Genomic DNA, 19,159 nt, shown 5'->3' on the forward strand with positions numbered 1-19,159 from the left:
GGGCTTGGAGGGGGGGTGGAGCACGGGTGCCTTGTGGTCACCTTCTCGGCCTAGGATCTAAGATCTTTAGATATCATGGCTTAAAGCAGGAAGGGACTTAAGGTAGGTAACCTTTACCCCCTTCCCCTCCCCTTTTTTTCCATTCCCATTTTTTAATACATCAGGGAAGAGAGAATTAGGACTGAGTTCTAATTCTTCCTCATTCTTCGGTTCTAGTTGACCAGAAAGCAGGGTAAAACTGGGAACTCAGTGAGCTTGCAGGATCTTGACAGCCCTGAGCTTTAACCAGAGCAGGGGGAAGGGATTAAGAGTTAGTTGTAATACCCCAAAATCTGGTTTTTAAACAAGGGCGCACGTTCTCACAAGACTGCTGGACTTTGGTTTTTCAAATTAGCTGTGCTAATTGCAGACCCAAGCACAGCCATTCTTTCTAAATGTGTTCCTTCTCCACAGCAACCAACTCCTCTATCTTCCCTTCAGTGAAGGCCTACTTCCTGTGTGCATTATAAGGGAGAGAGGCAAGTTTAATTTATTATTTCAGGCAGCACAGGAGCCATCTGAAAATCATGACTAGAATCAATACAGGACTCATTTTCCATCAACCTTTCATTTCTTTAACACCAGTTCAGTAAAAGGTGGTGTAGAAAAGTTCCTTTGGACTTAATGTTTTCTGACTGTGGAAGGAGGTCTTGTGGAATGTTATTGCAGATGTGAATCCTGTTTATTTCTAGTCTTTACTGAACTGAGTGTGAAGGAACTGTTAGTCTCGATTCAGAGACTCTGCTAACCAGGCAGGAAGCCCCTATGCTCTCTGTACTCCTTTAGTCAGATGACCCCAAATCTAGTTGTGGTGTGACAGCCACTGTAGCCCAGCTAATCCCTGGGCACAATGTCATATGTACTTGGGCAGCAGAAGTAGTAGGGAGCCTAAGAGCTCCTTGGAACCATGGTGATTGATTGATGATGGGATGGAAGTCGTGACCAAAATCTCAAAACAGGGAAGAATGAGATTTCTCTGCTCCCCTAGGAGTTGCATGCAGAAAGCAGGAGAGGTGAGTGCCTCTTATTCCAAAGGAGTGAAAGGACCAAGTCTGTGAGCCAAGTAAAGGTAGAGCTCCTTAAGCAGCAATTATGAACCTTTCTCTAACTGGCTGAATACCCAGCTGGTCCCAAGAACAGGTGATGGAGAGCTGCCCAACACTCCCAGATATGGAGCATCTTGGGACACAGTTATAGTTAATGCAAACTTTATTTATAAAAGACTCTTAAATTAGTTGTATCATGCCATGCATTCATACAGAATACAGTGACCCTTCAGGGCTACAAGGAGAAGAGCTCACAAACTCAAAGGAAAACTAGTAAAGCGTTTCTAATAGTTAAAAGCTAGGAAAGATTAGGACAACTTTACAAATGAGCAATTAAAAATAAAAGAAAAAGGAGATGGAAACTAGTCTGAGCTGAGAGCAGGGCAGCTGTTTACAGGTCTGTACACTAAACTAAGACACAGACAGTCTTCTAGAGAGGCAGGGTGCTGGCGGAGAGAAGTGGAGGATGTGCAAAGACGTGTGCCACGACTCCTCCCCCAGCTCCACGGTATGATACATACAACCAGTTTGTGTACACTGGGCCTGCCAAGGCCACTTTAACTATGAGGACTCCTAGTTTAGTAAACTAAAGCTGCAGGGTGCCAGGGGAGTGGGGCGGCTTCACTTGCGACTGCTCTTTATTCTCTCCAGTCTTTTTTTCAAGTCATCAATGTTAGCTGTGGAGGAGGAGGATGTAGTCATGGTTCCTGAAGAGTGAGTCTGGTTGGAATCCAGGTCTGAATGCTGGTGCTGCTCCCGTGACTCCCGGAGCTGAGAGAGTTTGCTGTGCAGCATGTCTGTGGAAGAGGCAACGGTAGGAACTGCTGGTTTGGAAAGCAAAGAGGTCAACGGAGGTCGGTCATCTTGCTGTTGAAAGAAGAAGAAACATTGTCCAATCAGGTCAGGATGTGGCTCTGGAGCAACATTCACTGAGGCTGGGACACTGCTTCTCCGGCCAGCCTGTCCCTGACCTGGTCATCGCCCTCCCTGCCCCACACAGAAGGAGAGGAGCAGTACCTTTGTATTGTCCAGACCACATCGCTGTCGCAGGATTTTTAGCCTCTCCAGATAGACAGATGGTCCCACCTCTTCTCCATTTGTGTTACCTATGGAGGACACTGTGCTTGTGGGAGTGGGCACACATGTGACTTCCATCTGGGGGGAGATGCCTAAGTAGGAAATGTAGAAGGAATATTCAGATATACACCCCCCCCACCCCGACTGCCCTCATTAACCTCCCACCAAAGGGAACAATTTGGGCCTTGAATATCACCACTGTACTTGAAGACTAAAAAAATCCACAAGAATCTACCTGGAGTTGGTGATAAAGGGTGCTCTGAAGTATACAAGATACGCTTAATGAGAACTTCCAGAACTGATAGAGGAGGGCACTGAATGTTAAGTTGGGCCATCCATCTACATCCTGAGCTATGCAGGGGTTGTATTCTTATAATCCCACAGCTGACCTGGGCAATCCAAAGAGCCTAAGCTACTCCTGAGTATATGGTAAGTGCCCAAGTGAAGAACCTAAGGACTTTATTTTATTTTACTTTTTTTTTGAAGAATTATTGCTATTTCATCTTTATTTTTTTGGGCTGTGTTGGGTCTTCGTTGCTGCACGCGGGCTTTCTCTAGTTATGGCGAGCGGGGGCTGCTCTTCGTTGCGATGCCCGCGCTTCTCATTGCGGTGGCTTCTCTTGTTGCAGAGCACAGGCTCTAGGCATGCAGGCTTCAGTAGTTGCAGCATGCGGGCTCAGTAGTTGCGGTGCGCAGGCTTCAGTAGTTGTGGCTCGCGGGCTCTAGAGCACAGGCTCAGTAGTCGTGGCACATGGGCTTAGTTGTTCCACGGCATGTGGGATCTTCCCGGACCAGGGATCGAACCCGTGTCCCCTGCGCTGGCAGGCGGATTCTTAACCACTGCGCCACCAGGGAAGTCCCCCTAAGGACTTTAAATGTTTGCAAGAATTAGACTAGGTTTGGACCAGGTGATACACAGGGCAAAGCTCTTATTCAAACTGGGGAGGACAGCAAGGAGCTCAAGGCTACTGTCTATTCATAAGGAAGAGGGGTAAACTGCGGTGTCCAACAAAGGAGGGGTAGGAACTGGAGCATCCGAGATCAATATTCTGGCAGTAGAGGGGAAAACCAAACCAAACCAAAATCCATCACAGTTCTAAATTTCTGAGAAGGAACAATCAAAAAATGCAGGCATTTAAAATATCCAGTTTGACATCAATGAAAAGGCATTAAATTAGTCAAAAGATAAAGTACTGGGAAGAAAAACGGTAAACTGACAAGGAAAAGAGGTTACTCTAGGGAAAAAGGAATCTTTTAATGTACAGATGAGAACACTCTGAGAGGAGGGTGAAAAATGAAGACTAATGCAAAAGGCAGCAATAAGAGAAGACTGAACACTTTAAGGCATTCAGTTACCAGTGGGGTTACATGCTTGTGTTGCAAATGTTGAACATCACAAGAAAGGATTCTGGAAATGAGAAACGGAGGCTCTACCCTGATCAGCTCAACCATGGGATGTCCACACGTGGCTACTGGACACTGCTCGCTGTGCTTCAAGAAAGAGACTCCAAAAAAAAAAAGAAACAGACTCCAGGTCTCGGAGAGGGGTAATTTAAGGTGTTAAAAACAAGAACAACTATTGGAAAAACAAACAAACAACAAAGGGACTTCCCTGGTGGTTCAGTGGCTAAGACTCCGCGCTCCAAATGCAGGGGGTCTGGGTTTGATCCCTGGTCAGGGAACTAGATCCCACATGCATGCCGAAACTAAAGATCTCACATGCTGCAACGAAGATCCTGCACACGGCATCGAAGATCCTGCGTGCCGCAATTAAGACCGGGCACAGCCAAATAAGTAAATAAATAAATGTTTAAAAAAATATTAAAAAACAAAGAAAAAACAAGAACAACAAAAAGAAACAATTTAAGAGAATACAATTGACGCTGCAGCCTAGAAAGATACATGGTGAGAGAGAACATGACTGGAATCTGAAAACCACAAAGGAACAGTTTCACAGGCAAACAAATTTTAGAATGTAAGAGTAGGTGAGCTTCACCGAACTCAGAAAGAACTAAATGCAGGACCAATGTGAGGGCTGTACTCTACATGATGAGGGAACTTTAGCAGTTGGGTCTTTTTTTTGGTTTAAGGTTCTTGACAGCTATTTTTTGTAACTGATACCTCTTAAATCTTCCTTTTGTCCCTAGATCCTTGAGCAGTAACTCACCAGTATAGGCGTTTTCACTGGGGGGACAGTAATATTTCAGCTTAACATCGGGATAAGCATTCACTCACATATTAAACAAAATACCTACTGAGTGCCCACCACGTGCCAGGCAACAAAACGGACAAAAATCTTTACCCTTGTGGATTGACTGATTGATTTGCCACGCAGCTTGTAGGATCTTAGTTCCCCGACCAGGGATTGAACCCAGGCCCTCAGCAGCGAGAGCACAGAGTCCTAACCACTGGACCGCCATGGAATTCCCACCCTTGTGGATTTTAAATTCTAGCAGAGACGGACATCACACAATTAATCTAATAAACATTATGTTACATGGTGTGTTAGAGGAGGTTATGTACTATGGGGGGGTGAGGGGTAGGTTGCAAATTTTAAATGAAGCCTCACTGAAGCAGTGACAAAGATGTGGAGGAAACAAAGACTGTCGTGGAGAAGAGCAATCTACATGCAAGAAACCACCAGTGCAAAGGCCCTAAGAAGGTGTACGCCTGGTGCCTTCCAGGAACAGCAAGGGGGCTGCTGAGGCTGAAGTGGAACAGAAGTCAGAGAGAGTAGGAGAGAGGTAGTTCTAGAGCTATCAGGGGACCATATCATGTCAGACCTCACAGGCCTTTCTTGTAAGGCTTTTTGCTCCGCTGAGTGAAAGGGAGAGCCTTTGGAAAATGTTTGAGGAGCGCTGTCTTGATGCTATGTGTGGAAATGACTACAGGGAGGCGAGAGTGGCAGCGGGGAGATGGTATAGGAGAGTGCTGTAATCCATGTAAGAGAAGATGCTGTTCAGACCAGGGCAGTGGCAGTGAAGGAGATGAGAAGTGTGGGTGGATTCTGTGTATGTTTTGTAGGTAGAGCCAAAAGGATTTCCTGACAGAGAAAAAGAGAATACTCAAAAGCTGGGGGTCTGAGCAAACTAGAAGGACAAAGCTGCCATCCAGTGAGATGGAGAAGAATGCAAATGGAGCAGGTTTTGGGGGATTATCAGGAGCTTGGTCTTTGACACGCTGAGTTTATGATGTCTACTATACCAGAAACCCCGCGAGATGTCACACACGATCTATCAGCAGAGATCAGGAAGGAGGTCTGAGCTGGACATTGGACAAAATCGGGCTTTGCTGGCATAGAAATGGTATTTAAAGTGATGAGAGTAGATGGATTAGTTAAGGGGATGAGAGTAAGAAAGAAGAGATAATCATGGACAGAATCCAGGGGGACGTCAACATTAAGAGTTCAGGGAGAGGAAGAATCTGTCAGAGAGGGCAAGGGGGAATAGCAGCGAGGAAGGAGGAAAGCAAGAGAGCACGGAGGACCGGGAGCACAGGGGAGAAACTGTTTGAAGGGTAGAGAACGTTGCTGTTGCCAAACACTGACGATGGGTCGAGGCAGGTGACTGAGAGTTGACTACTCTCTGCATCACTGGTGACCATTAAGTACTGAGGTGCACAGATATAAATGTAAACCCATCAAAAACCTCCAGTTGCTGACGCTGGGAGCTATTTTGAGCTTATTCCTGGAGCTACCAGAGGAAACCATACCTGTTGAAATGGGAATACGGCCTTTGCCCTCCCTCTCCATCTCAATCACCCGAAGGCCTCTCTCAACATAGCTCTGGAAGAACTGTGAGGAATTTTTCAGAAATGGTTCAATGTCAGCATCTGAATATTTCTTCTTATATTCATATAACTCTGCTAGGCCCTGGTTAACAAGAAAAAGGAAGAGGTGGGGATGGCTGTTAGTGACTCTTTTCCATAAAGCAGATCCCTTTCCCTCTCAACCCTTTCCCTCTCACCTCTTTAGTGTTCTCTTTAGAACCAATCTTCTTAAAAATCTCAGCTAAGAAATCATTCACTTTGGCCTTCGATGATTTTTCATCCTAAAGACACAAGAAGGAATGATTGGTTAGACCTGAGTTATTAATTAGGAACCAGTGGTTGGATAAAAACTGAAAATATCTCAAATCCAGACCTTCCAGGTATGTTCCTACAAATAACAGAAGCACCAGTGCTGCAGGAGCTGCAGCAGAAACATTAACAATCTCAGGTTTTCAATTAAACTTGATAAGGAAAGTCCCTCCCTAATTAGAGCTCACAGTGGATTTATCTAGGGACCAGTGCCCTAGGCACAGACACAGAAACCTTTCTTAGGAACAAAAAGCCCAAGGTTATAGTTTATATTTGAAAACGTCAAGGTGATTGGACCAATCCCTGAGCCTTCATCTTAGGCCCTGAGAAAGAAAGGCTCCGGTGGCTTATCCCTTTGACAAGATCACATCCCTCAATCTTTCAAGTCAGGACACTCACAATTCGAGATGCTCCCTTTTCTGTTTCCTTATCAGACTTGCTCCCGGTCTGGTCCATACTGTGTTTCATCATCCGGCAGAGGTGGGCCTCCAACTCTGACTCATTCTTGTTGTCAATCATTGTTAGGTGGTCTAGGATCTGAGGAAGAAACGTGCACATTCAATGGCAGCGATGCCACATCCGTGAGGTTCTCTCAAGCTCCCTTGGGAATGGCTGCTGTTCTCACTCACCTTGGGCCCTTTTAATTTGCATAAAGTGTGCAGCAGCGTTTTTAGGGTCCTTATGGGAAATTCACTTTTGCATTGCTTTAGTTTCTCTTTGGGGAAGACCTTCATGAAAATGTGTATATCCAGAAGAATTCTGTCCAGATTAATGCTGTTGATGGTATCAGGCAGTAGTCGAACCATTCTCCAGAGACACTATTGAAAAAAGAAACTAAAGTTAGAAGGAGTCACTGAAGAATGAGAATAATCTCTGTCACCATTCATTTCCCCTAAGCTCTGGGATCACTTCTAAAAGATGGTCAGGAAAAAAAAAAAAAAAAAAAAAAAATAAAAGATGGTCAGGGATATGAATGTGGCACCTCATCTTTCAAGTTCAGCTGCTAAACACGAACAGTTTTATTTACTTCAACCATGTCACTGGCTAACATGTGACGAGCCATCTACCTCACCATCTCCATTCCTCCTTCCCACTCCCTAGAGATGGGGCCCTAAACGATGAGAAAATGTGGAAATTCTGTCTTGGGTTTGTTTGGTACCCGAGAATAGAGTAGTTCATATTACCTAATCAAATCTAACCTGAGGAAACAAAATATCTTACACTATTACAGTATAATAACAGTATTATAATGTTACAGATGTGTTCATTTGCTCTTCCAAAAATAGACCAAAACATTATAAATCTATACATATCTTTTCCCCCAAAAGAAATGAAATTTGTCTCATCAAACTTCTTGCCTTTTGATTCTAGAACTGGTGAGATATTTACAAAATAGCTCTTCCTTTTCACCGTTTGAGGCCAGGAATTTTTTAGGCCTGAGCTAGGGGTATAAATTGGAGGAAGGGAAAAATGGAGAGCAACTATATTTTTCAGGTGTGCCTTGACTGATTTGAGTTAGTTCCAACCCCTCTTTCCCCACACTTTGAAAGAAAGAGATCAAATTATTTCAACTTCACCTTCATAACAAGCTCTGAGAATTTGGGAGAACTGGCTGTTGCTAGCAGGCTGTCTTGGAGCAAAACAAGTAGGGCGCTAGAAAACAAACCCAACACAACAACATTAATAAGTTTCAAACCTGCATTCCAATTAAAATCAGTAATTGAAATCCAAGTGTAATTTACAATAGCCAGATCATGGAAGCAACTTAAATGCCCACTGACAGATGAATGGACAAAGAAGATGTGGTACATATATACCATGGGATATTACTCAGCCATTAAAAAGGAACGAAATTGGGTCATTTGTAGAGACGTGGATGGACCTAGAGACTGTCATACAGAGTGAAGTAAGTCAGAAAGAGAAAAACCATTATCGTATATTAACACATATATGTGGAATCTAGAAAAATGGTACAGATGAACCGGTTTGCAGGGTAGAAATTGAGACACAGATGTAGAGAACAAACGTATGGACACCAAGGGGGGAAAGTGGCAGGAGGGTGGTGGTGGTGGGATGAATTGGGAGATTGGGATTGACATATATACACTAATATGTATAAAATAGATAACTAATAAGAACTTGCTGTATAAAAAATAAATACAATTAAAAAAAAAAAAAAAAAGAAAGCCAAGTGTAAGAATTCTTTATCCATCTGAGAAATTGAGAGCTCATGGATCAGGAATTGTCTTTGATTACTTGACACTCAGTCATTAAGAAGATAAACATCATTTAAGCTTTGTAAGTTACCACTTGGTAAATGGTAAAGCTTGTCACTATTTTTCATTGTCACTGGTAGCTGAGAAAGAAAGAAATGTACATGAAATGTACACAGAAGAGAAGGTAACTGACAAACTCCACAGTCCTATTCTAGAAAACTCATATAATACTGGCTAGTTTACTGAGTTGTTAACTAGCTTTAACTGCTGTCTCAGGTTGGAATACCTTCTCTTGAGGAAGAGAAGAGTAATAAATCAACTTATCAGGCAAACCTAAGCTTACAACTGATCTAAGTGCCTCCTGGTTTCTATGGGTAGACAAAAGAGGCTGTTCCAGGCTCTAATGCTCAGAGTACAGATATACCTCAGGATGTTGGTCTGGTCTGACTTCTCCAGAACTTTCACCACCAAGAGGTTCACAGAGCGGATCACCTGTTGCCCTTCCTCCAGATCTTCAATTCGAGAATCCAGCATTAAGGTGATGAGGCCATGCATCAGGTCTTTCAAAACTCCAGTGGAGGCCTCTCGGGCGAGGCTTTCTATGTGAAACAGCTATCCAATCATAATTGCGTTAGAGAGGCATGAAACTCAATATACAGATCAAGGAAGATAAACATGGGTGGCATATTCTAATAAATGATTATATTGTATTTATAAAAATTCAGAGTATTAGGAAAAAATAAAAATCACTACACTCTCCCAAACTGTCAAGAATAGCCAAAATTAATTGGTGTGCTTCCTTCCTGTTATAAAAGTATTTTTAATGTGAGCAGTCATCTGTGAAAAGCCAGCTAAGGCCCAACCATGACTGATGAAGAAACTGGCAGGAAGCAGAATTTCAGGTAGTCTGTAAGTATCCTAACAATAAGGTAAGCTGGAGTGTTGCCCAACATCCAGTGGAAATAGCCAATGGCTTACATGTAAAATTCCACAAATGACATATGTTTCACATGTTTCACTGGAACATCTGAACCAACTCAGGCCTGAGAACCTGGGTGGGATGAGAGACTGAAGGGAAGCTCATGATCTGCAGAGGTGTCCTTACCGAAATCATGTTGCCGATGATACAGCTATACAACTTGATGATTTCATCCTTCTCCAATTTCTCATCTGCCATATGTGTGTTGTAGATGAGTCTCAGCTGCATGAATGTGGCTATCAGAAACTGATCAATATGGCCAGACATGGCTTCTGCTTTGTCTTCCTGTCTCAGGACCTCATCAATCTGATAACAAAAATCCAAGATGTATTTTCCAAGCTTCATACTTCTAAGTAGCAGGAAGACACTGTAAGTCTCTGTAATATTTATTAGCAAAGCACTTCTAATATCTTAGCTTGAAAAAACCCAGTCACCTTACATATAAATAACTAGTCCTTAGGGACTCAATCATTCAACAAGTATTTACAGAGCAAGACTATTAGGTGAATTAACTGCAGCTCCTAAGAGGCTCACCATCTAGTTTAAGGAATAATAATCCTTATGTTTAAATGCTAATTTATTAAAGAGAGTGTTTTTATACCCGTTATCTCATTTGATCATTCCAACAGCTCTAAGAGGTAGACAGGACTGAGAGTAAGATCTTCATTTACCATATGAGAAAAGTGAGGCTCAGTAAGATCAGGCTACTTAGTTCAAACTCAAAACTCAGGTTTCCCACAGCTGGATCCAGGTTCTTTTTGGTTCAGTAGACTGGTTGTCACTAATAGTAAAATGTTATTTACTATGGGAAAAACATGTATTTCCTATTCACTACTGTAAAAAGATCTTTATTTTTATGATTACATAAATTATACCCTGAGACAATCATGCCAATAATCTTCATGACCATCCTTTCATGCAGGGCTGCTATACTGCACAACTCCAGGGGTCACCATTTATACAGACTGCAATGTGAATAGTGCCCTCTGGTGTTGAGGAAGCCAGTGGTCCTACTTTCATTTCTTTATGCATGTATACCCATAAGCACATACAATTTTATATAACTAGAACTGTTTAACAATTCTGTTTCAACATGGACAAAATAAAAACAAATATATATTTTTTTGGAGGGGGGCTTACTCTTTTTCCAAGGTAATTAACATCAACAACCTGATATATATTCTTTCATGTTCACAGAATCATTTATAACCACACATGCACACATAGATAGGGTCAAGGTTTAGGGCACTGTTTATTCCATAAGAATATTTATAGTACATATACTTCTCTGCATCTAGCCTTCCTAACAGAAAATTATGAAAATCCCTAAAGTCAACAGAAACGGTTCTATTTTTTTTTTTTTAAATGATGATGAAAGCTTGATGGTATTCACATTGCTTAATTTGTGTCATGCTTTATTTATTTATCTATTTATTTATGGCTGTGTTGGGTCTTCGTTTCTGTGCGAGGGCTTTCTCTAGTTGTGGCAAGCGGGGGCCACTCTTCATCATGGTGCGCGGGCCTCTCACTATCGCGGCCTCTCTTGTTGCCGAGCACAGGCTCCAGACGCGCAGGCTCGGTAATTGTGGCTCACGGGCCCAGCTGCTCCGCGGCATGTGGGATCTTCCCAGACCAGGGCACGAACCTGTGTCCCCTGCATTGGCAGGCAGATTCTCAACCACTGCGCTACCAGGGAAGCCCAAAACGGTTCTATTTTTAAAGGCTGCATAATAGTCCACATGTGCACATACCAAAACTTAATCATTCCCTGACTGTTTCAACATGTTTCCAGTTTGGATATTTTGTCCACTATAAGTAATATTACAATAAACATCTTTGTGTATATATATCCCAAGGTACTTGTGTTTTAATTTCTAAAAAAAAAAGTGCGCCATGGGACTTCCCTGGTGGTCCAGTGGTTAAGACTCCACGCTCCCAATGCAGGGGGTCTGGGTTCGGCCCCTGGTGAGGGAACTAGATTCCCGCATGCAGCAACTAAAAGAGCCCGCATGCCGCAACTAAACATCCCGTGAGCTGCAACAAAGATTCTGCACGCGGCAACAAAGATCCCCGCATGCTGCAACTAAGACCCGGCACCGCCAAATAAGTTAAAAAAAAAAAAAAAAAAAAAGTGCACCAAGAGTTTAACTTTTTAGGCTGAAGGATGAAACATTTTAAATTACGGTATAGTATATATTACTATATTGCTTTCTTTAAAAAGGCACTAACATGTAATTCACATTTCTACGTTTAATGTATGAGAGTACTGTTTTTTCAGCATCTCTATCAGCTGTATGTTTTATTACTCATTTTACTTTCTGTCACTCTGATGGTTTAAAAGTGATTATCTTGGGAATTCCCTGGTGGTCCAGTGGTTAAGACTCCACGCTCCCAATGCAGGGGGTGAGGGTTTGATCCCTGTTTGGGGAACTAAGATCCCGCATGCCGCACAGTGCGGCCAAAAAAATAATAATAAATAAACAAACAAATAAATAAATAAAATAAGTGATCATCTATTGTTACTTTAATTTGCGTTTCTGTGGCGGAGGAGGTGCTGAACATCTTTTCATGTGTTTACTGGCCATTTGGATATCTTCTGTGATTTGCCTATTCATATCCTTGAATTAGTTTTTTTTCTATTAGGTTCTCTTTTTTTTTTTTTTTTTTTTTAAAGTATTTGTTTTTATTTATTTATTTATGTCTGTGTTGGGTCTTCGTTTCTGTGCAAGGGCTTCCTCTAGTTGCGGCAAGCGAGGGCCACTCTTCATCGCGGTGCGCGGGCCTCTCACTATCGCGGCCTCTCTTGTTGCGGAGCACAGGCTCCAGACGCGCAGGCTCAGTAATTGTGGCTCACGGGCCTAGTTGCTCCGCGGCATGTGGGATCTTCCCAGACCAGGGCTCGAACCCGTGTCCCCTGCATTGGCAGGCAGATTCTCAACCACTGCGCCACCAGGGAAGCCCGGTTCTCTTTTTCTCAAGAGTTCATAAGAGTTCTGTTTACTGTTGCTATTAATCCTTTATCGGTCATATGCAAATATATTCCACAATATAACACTCGTTTATTGACAGTATATGGTAAATTTCTCCAGATTAAAATCTTAAAATTTTTAAATGATCAAATTTGTCTTTTCTTTTTAGGTTCTGGGTTTCCTTCCTTATTTTTTAATGGTCTCCCTAAATTCCTTGGTTATTTCAAAAAATTTGGGAGGGGGATCAGTTGTTTCAAGTTTCTGCAGGGTTACATGTGTGTTATCTAAAAAAAAAATCTCTTCCACATCTATGGTTGGTTCCTTCTTCATCCCTGATACTTACATTTTTGCTCTCTAATCAGGCTAGTACAGGATTTTTAATTTTAATTTTTTTTAACAAGAACCTGCTTTTAGATTTATTATCTTTAAAATCTATTTCATGAATTTTAGCTTTATTATTACCTACTCTCAAATTTCTTTTGATTTATTTTTTATTTTTTGAATTTCTAAGTATAAGTACTAAGTTCCTTTATTTTAGCCTTTCTTCAATAATAAATGCATTTCATGCAATATATTTTTCTGAGTTCAGTAGCTTCAGAGTATAGCTGTAGAGTGAAATGCTTTCCTTCACTGCTAAGAGTTTTGATTTTTTTTTTTTTGATGAAAGAGTTAGTTAGGAGGGTGTTTCATACTTTCCAAGTAGCCAATATTTTTGTGATATTAATATCATTTACTAAAAATTTTGTTGGGTTATCAGCAAAGAATTTGGTCAGTATATCTTTTACTTTTTGCATTTGTTAAGAGATTTTTAATGACTCCTCTGCTCTAAGTTTCCTTTAGATGTGAGTCTATTTCTGGGCTCTTTGTTCCATCCCAATGGTCTGTCTGCTTTTCCCTGGGCCAGTACTACACTTACTTAATTACAGTGGCTCTATAATCACTGTTGATACCCAGTGATGTAAATCCTCTCCACTGTGTTTTTATTTTAAAAAATTGTCTTAAAATAAAACCGTCTTTGCTATTCTTAGGCCCTTTGATTTCCCATATAAATTTTAGAATCAGCTTCTCAACTGAAGAAAAAAAACTGTTAAGATTTTGATTGGAATGGCATTGTATTTACAGATATTATTTGAGGAGAAGCTGGCATTTTTATAATCCTGAATCTTGAGAACATAGTATATTTCTATTTATTTGGAAATGCAACAAAATAATGTCATTCAACAAAACTTAAAAATTTTCTCTGTCAAGGTCTTACATATTATACACTGCTTGATCACTCCTAGGTACTTTAATTTTTTGTTGCTCAGGGTTTTTTTTTTTATTATGGTAAAATATATATAACTAAAATTTACCATTTTAACCACTTTTAAGTATACAATCCAATGACATTAAGTATATTCACAGTGTTGTATAACCATCATCCCTATTTCCAGAACTTTGTCATTATACCAAACAGAATCTGTACCCATTAAATAACTCTCTATCAACCCTCCTGCCCTCGGTAAACTCTATTCTAGTTTCTGTATTTGGCTATTCTAGGTACCTCAAATAAGTGGAATCATATAATGTTTGTCCCTTTGTGCCTGATTAATTTTATTTAGCATAATTTAGCTTTCAAGGTTCATCCATGTTGTTGCATGTGTCAGAGTTTCATTCTTCTTTATGACTGAATAATATTCCATTGTGTATATATAAATTTATATACACATCACATTTTGTTTATCTGTTCATCTGTTGATGGACATTTGGCTTGTTTACACCTTTCGGCTATTGTGAATAATGCTGCTGTGAACATTGGTGCACAAGTATTTGTTTAAATCCCTGCTTTCTAAGAGGGGATCTGGGGATCTTATTGTAATTCTATGTTTAACTTTTTGAGAAACCGCTGAACTATTTTCCACAATGGTTACACTACTTTATGTTCCCACTGGCAATACACACAGATTACAGTTTCTCCACATCCTGGCAAACACTTGCTATTTCCCATTTGGAAAAAAAAAAAAAATCCTAATGGGTGTGAAGTGGTATCTCATTGTGGTTTTGATCTATATTTCCCTAATGACTAATGATGGTGAGCATCTTTTTACTTGTTTATTGGCTATTTGTGTATCTTCTTTAGAGAAATGTCTATTCATGTCCTTTGCCAATTTTTGAACTGGGTTTTGTTTTTTTTGTCATTGAGTTATAGGAGTTCTTATATATTCTGGATATTAATCCTTTCTCTGATATATGATTGGCAAATATCTTCTCTCATTCTATAGGTTGCCTTCTCATTCTTGTGATAGTGTCCTTTGATGCATACAATGTTTTAACTTTGATGAAATTCAATTTAATTATTTTTTCTTTAGTTGCCTGGTGTCATATCCAAGAAATCACTGCCAAAATCACTATATGAAGGTCTTCCCCTATGTTTTCTTCTAAGAGTTTTATAGTTTTAGCTCTTATGTTTTTGATCCATTTTGAGTTAAGTTTTGTATATGGTATGAGTCCATCTTCATTCTTTTGCATGTGGATAAACATTCTTCCCACCATCATTTGTTTAAAAGAGAGTCCTTTGCACACTGAATGATCTTGTCACTCTTGGCATTCAGGTCACTAATTCCGTTTCTGTAGTGATCATTATCTCCTTCAGTCCATCTACTCAATTTTTTAAAACTCTAAAACCATGGTTTTTTTGCTTGGAAGAATCTTTCTGCACCCCATGCCCTTCCCCATTGTGGTCATCTTGTCTCCTTTAGCAATTTCATTTTGCCAGGACATTGCTGTTCTGGTTATTTTGTTTTATTCTTCTTCCCAGTTACTGGGTGCCTTAAGGCATGTTATTACTCTTTACATATTCAAGATTCAGTCTTGGGTCTACCTTTTGGAAACCCTCAACAATGGCAATAAATGGGAGACAGAGCATTTCTGCCCTTGTAGGCTTGTGGTATGCCAACTGGCAAGCTGTCAGTCGTTTGGCAAAGTACCAAGAGCCGGCATTTCTGCTCTTTGGTCTCTAAAGGTACAAAAGTCAGAGACTGCCAGGCTCAGAGAGTGAATTCAGCCTTTCTGTTCAGCTCCCTGTAGCTCCTTAGGGGCAAAGGGAGAACACCAGCTACTCCTATTAGCACTCACATGAGCCACCACTGCCCTTTAGGGCACCTACCGATCTCCACAGATGAGGAGAGATCTCTCTCCAGGATTTCTGGTGTTTTGATCCTCTTCTCTGGGCTCCGCACTATTGAACCTCAGGTTTTCCTTAGGCCCATATGGGAAAAAGTCTTGTACTTGTACCAGATAGGGCTTGAGATTTGCTTAGATACTTCAGATACTACCCACCAGACCCACCAGCTCCTCCTGCTCAGAAAAGGCAAATGGGTTTGGACTGAAGTTGATAGAGAAAGGCAACAGGGATGCATGCATTCAAGTCACTATTTTCCAGACTCCCCGCCATTTGTTTTCTTCCAACAGCGAAAGCGTTAACAGGAGACTATTTGTCAAGCAACATCAAAAACCTTGTGCTGGGATTCCGGTTCTGCCCTTCTGCTCAGACCTAACACAGCAAAGACGTATCTCTTGATTTCCAATCTCTCAAGCCTGCTCTTCCTCCATCCTTCCCCATCTCCGTACACAGCACCACCATCCACCCAGTTGCTCAAGCCAAACAGCAAGGAGTTACTATTGATTCCTCTCCTCCCTTACATTTCATATCCAATCTATCACCAAGTCCTGTGGACTCTACCTCTGAAAGATACCCTGAAACCATTCACTTTTCTTCCTCTCCACAATGATCGTCCTAGTGCACATATCTTTCATATGAATTTTGACCATAGCTTCCTAACAGTCTAACAGGCCTCCCAGAATCCACTCTTGCCCTGCCTATAATCTGGTCTCTATGGAGTGGCCAGAAGTGACTTTTTCCCCAATTAATATAAGTTCAAACATTATAGAAACGTTGGAAGTATAGTAAAAGAACTTTTTAAAATCCTGAATCATTTGCAAGTTGTCAGTCTGATGCTCCATGACCCTCTTGATACTTCAGCATATATTTCTTCCTTTTTTTAAAAAAAATATTTATTCATTTATTTATTTTGGCTGCGCCGGGTCTTAGTTGTGTCACGCGGGATCTTTAGTTGCAGCATGTGCACTTCTTAGTTGTGGCATGCGGGCTTCTTAGTTGCAGCATGCGAACTTAGCTGTGGCATGCATATGGAATCTAGTTCCCAGATCAGGGATCGAATCTGGGCCCCCTGCATTGGGAGCGTGGAGTCTTACCCGCTAGACCACCAGGGAAGTCCCATCATATATTTCTTTTTAACAAGACATGCTCTTCCATAATCATGATACAAGGATCAAAATCAGGAATACTGATGTTACTACCACCTAATCCTCAGGCTCTATCCCATTTTCTCTAGTTGCCCCAATTATGTTCTTTATAGCGAAAGGCCCGTCTAGAATCATGCACTCTAGACCAGTTCCCTCAGTCTTTCCTTGACTTTCTTCACCTTGAGATTTTGAAAATGTCCCTCAATTTGCACTTGTCTGATGTTTTCTCATGAATAGACGACATCAGGAATCTCAGCGAAGTAATGCAGAATTCCCACTGGATCCTATCAGGTGGTACATTATTTCATTTTGTCATGTGATTGATGATGTTTACTTCGATCACTCAAGGTGGTATCTGCTAGGCTTCTCTACTGTCAAATTATTCATGGTATTTTGTATTTTGGGGGTACTTTTAATATATTAGTCCTTTGTATTTTGTGGAGAGGTATTATGAAACTATGTAAATATTCCATTTCTCTTCAAATTTTTAATTAGCTTATATGTGCATGGACTTGTGGTTTCCTATTTTATTAAATTCAATACATTTACAAATTGTATTGTTTATGGGGTTATAACTCATTACTATTATTATTTATTTTGATGTTCAAACTGTGCTCTCTTCCAACAGGGAGTCTGTTCTAGTTGGCCTGTGTGTCCTTCTGACACGTCCCTACAATTCTCTGAGCCTATCCTTGCTGTCTAGCACAAGATACTCCAGAATCATCCCGTACTTTCCCTGATTCAGCTCTGGAATCTGCCACTTCTTAAGGAGCTGTTACTCCTTTTAGAGGAAAGTGGTCTTTAGGAGACAAGATCTGGGGGTGCGCATTGCTGTTGGTGTGTTGCTGTTCTCAGGTCCTCAGTGGAAAGAGCTAGGGAATATATGCATATCATCTGTAACATACATTTATATGCTGCATATATACATACGCACATACATTTACATTGGTATTTATTTCTACATCTGTGTACTGAAAACCACGAGTTCATACTGACACATCTAATTCTGGTCCAACACCAGAGTTTCTATTTTCTTGTCCTTCCATATTTGTATCACCCTTCTCTGACAGTAAGAAACTTGGCTCCCATTTTCCTTATTATATTTATTTATTTGACCAATCCCTTTGTTTGTAACCAATCTCCCACCTCTGCCACCAGCTGTTCCCCAGGCCCACATCTTCTGCTTTGGCTCTGACTCCCTATTCTGAGCCAGCCGCATGCCGCCCTGCTCCCCTCCAGCACACATGGATGTCCTCCTCACCCTGCCTGGGGTCCTACATGCCACACTGGCTCCCCCCACGGACATCTTCCTCGTCCTGCTTTGGCTCTGATCCCGGCTGTGTGTCACCCCTCCTGAATGACAGCCTCCTCACAACGTTTGGGCTTGAAGACCCTCACACTGGGCCACTGTGGCTCTCTACTCCCACCCCCTTGCCACAAGGTAGGTGCCTACCTTGTTTTACCCTCCTCCTGGCTTTATGACTAGACTGTTAGGGAAGGGAAGCAGAGGAAGAAGAGAAAGGTTTTTTAAAAACATGCAGCTTCTTTTTCCTCAAAATTCTCTAATGGCTTCCCATCACACTTAAAATCCAAAACCTCCCTCAGGGCTTTTAAAACACCACATGATCTGGTCTCTATCCACCTCTCAAATCTCATTCTGTACCATTCTCTCTTACCCACTACGTTCCAGGCACATGGGCCTGTACTGTTTCCTGGACCACACCAAGGTCATTCCTACCCTAGAGTTTTTGTACTAGCTGTCCTCTGCTTGAACCCCAACCACCAATCTAAGTAACTAGTACTTAGTTCCCTCTCTCCCATCACCCCATTTGAGTTATATTTACACAATAGTTACTATTATCTGATATTTTATTTGTTTGTCTCTGCCCACCAAAAATCTAAGCAAGTTCCATGAGAGCTGATTCCTACCAACTGCTGTTTTTCAGCCTCTGGTGAAAGAATGCAACTGTAAAAAGCAAGGCTCTATCACAGCTCTATCCTGTGAGGCAAGTGATGCCTGGCAGTGGTCCCTGTGCACTTTTTTCATCACGGAGGTACTGAACACTGCCTGCCTCCCTTAATACTGTAACCAGTGTGCAACCATCACTATTACAGCCTTATAGCCACCAGTGGAATTACTATCATGGGTAATACCCCCATTACCTGTGTCAGAGCTTGGATGCTTGTGTTGATGTCACCACTGGCTACTTGGGAGATAATGAAATTGATTGTGGATGCTGTATTACTGTGCATATCATCAAAGTGTGGAGAAACAGCCCGGATCCTAGAGAGCGGAGCAAAGGAAAATATTCAATCTTTATTATAAGGTATCCCAATGAGTTGGAATTATGCAATTCCCCACTAGATCCAGGTTTTAGTAAAGAACCGCTATTAGTTAGATAGTAATCTGTTCTAAAAAGTTCTAATTGCACAGAGAGCTCTTTTCAACAT

At 41.4% G+C, this 19,159-nt stretch overlaps 1 protein-coding gene and 1 non-coding gene across 4 annotated transcripts in view; both read right to left on the reverse strand.

Moving 5' to 3' along the window:
• Positions 1 to 658: 658 nt before the first annotated feature.
• CKAP5 (cytoskeleton associated protein 5) overlaps positions 659 to 19,159 on the reverse strand; it is a 105,927-nt gene continuing 87,426 nt past the window's right edge. For all 3 annotated transcript variants that reach the window (XM_061201695.1, XM_061201694.1, XM_061201696.1), the window contains exons 35-44: positions 18,872 to 18,992; positions 9,561 to 9,740; positions 8,880 to 9,067; positions 7,817 to 7,892; positions 6,869 to 7,057; positions 6,639 to 6,776; positions 6,128 to 6,211; positions 5,874 to 6,033; positions 2,103 to 2,254; positions 659 to 1,952 (exon numbers count right to left, since the gene is read on the reverse strand). In XM_061201695.1, the coding sequence (XP_061057678.1) occupies positions 1,707 to 1,952; positions 2,103 to 2,254; positions 5,874 to 6,033; positions 6,128 to 6,211; positions 6,639 to 6,776; positions 6,869 to 7,057; positions 7,817 to 7,892; positions 8,880 to 9,067; positions 9,561 to 9,740; positions 18,872 to 18,992 (1,534 nt within the window). In that variant the 3' untranslated portion in view covers positions 659 to 1,706. The remainder of the gene's footprint in view (positions 1,953 to 2,102; positions 2,255 to 5,873; positions 6,034 to 6,127; positions 6,212 to 6,638; positions 6,777 to 6,868; positions 7,058 to 7,816; positions 7,893 to 8,879; positions 9,068 to 9,560; positions 9,741 to 18,871; positions 18,993 to 19,159) is intronic.
• On the reverse strand, positions 18,727 to 18,822 carry LOC133100181 (small nucleolar RNA SNORD67). Its single transcript, XR_009702422.1, has one exon. It is a non-coding gene; the product is annotated as a small nucleolar RNA SNORD67 (small nucleolar RNA).

Source organism: Eubalaena glacialis, chromosome 10 (assembly GCF_028564815.1).
Source record: "Eubalaena glacialis isolate mEubGla1 chromosome 10, mEubGla1.1.hap2.+ XY, whole genome shotgun sequence".
NCBI lineage: Eukaryota > Metazoa > Chordata > Mammalia > Artiodactyla > Balaenidae > Eubalaena > Eubalaena glacialis.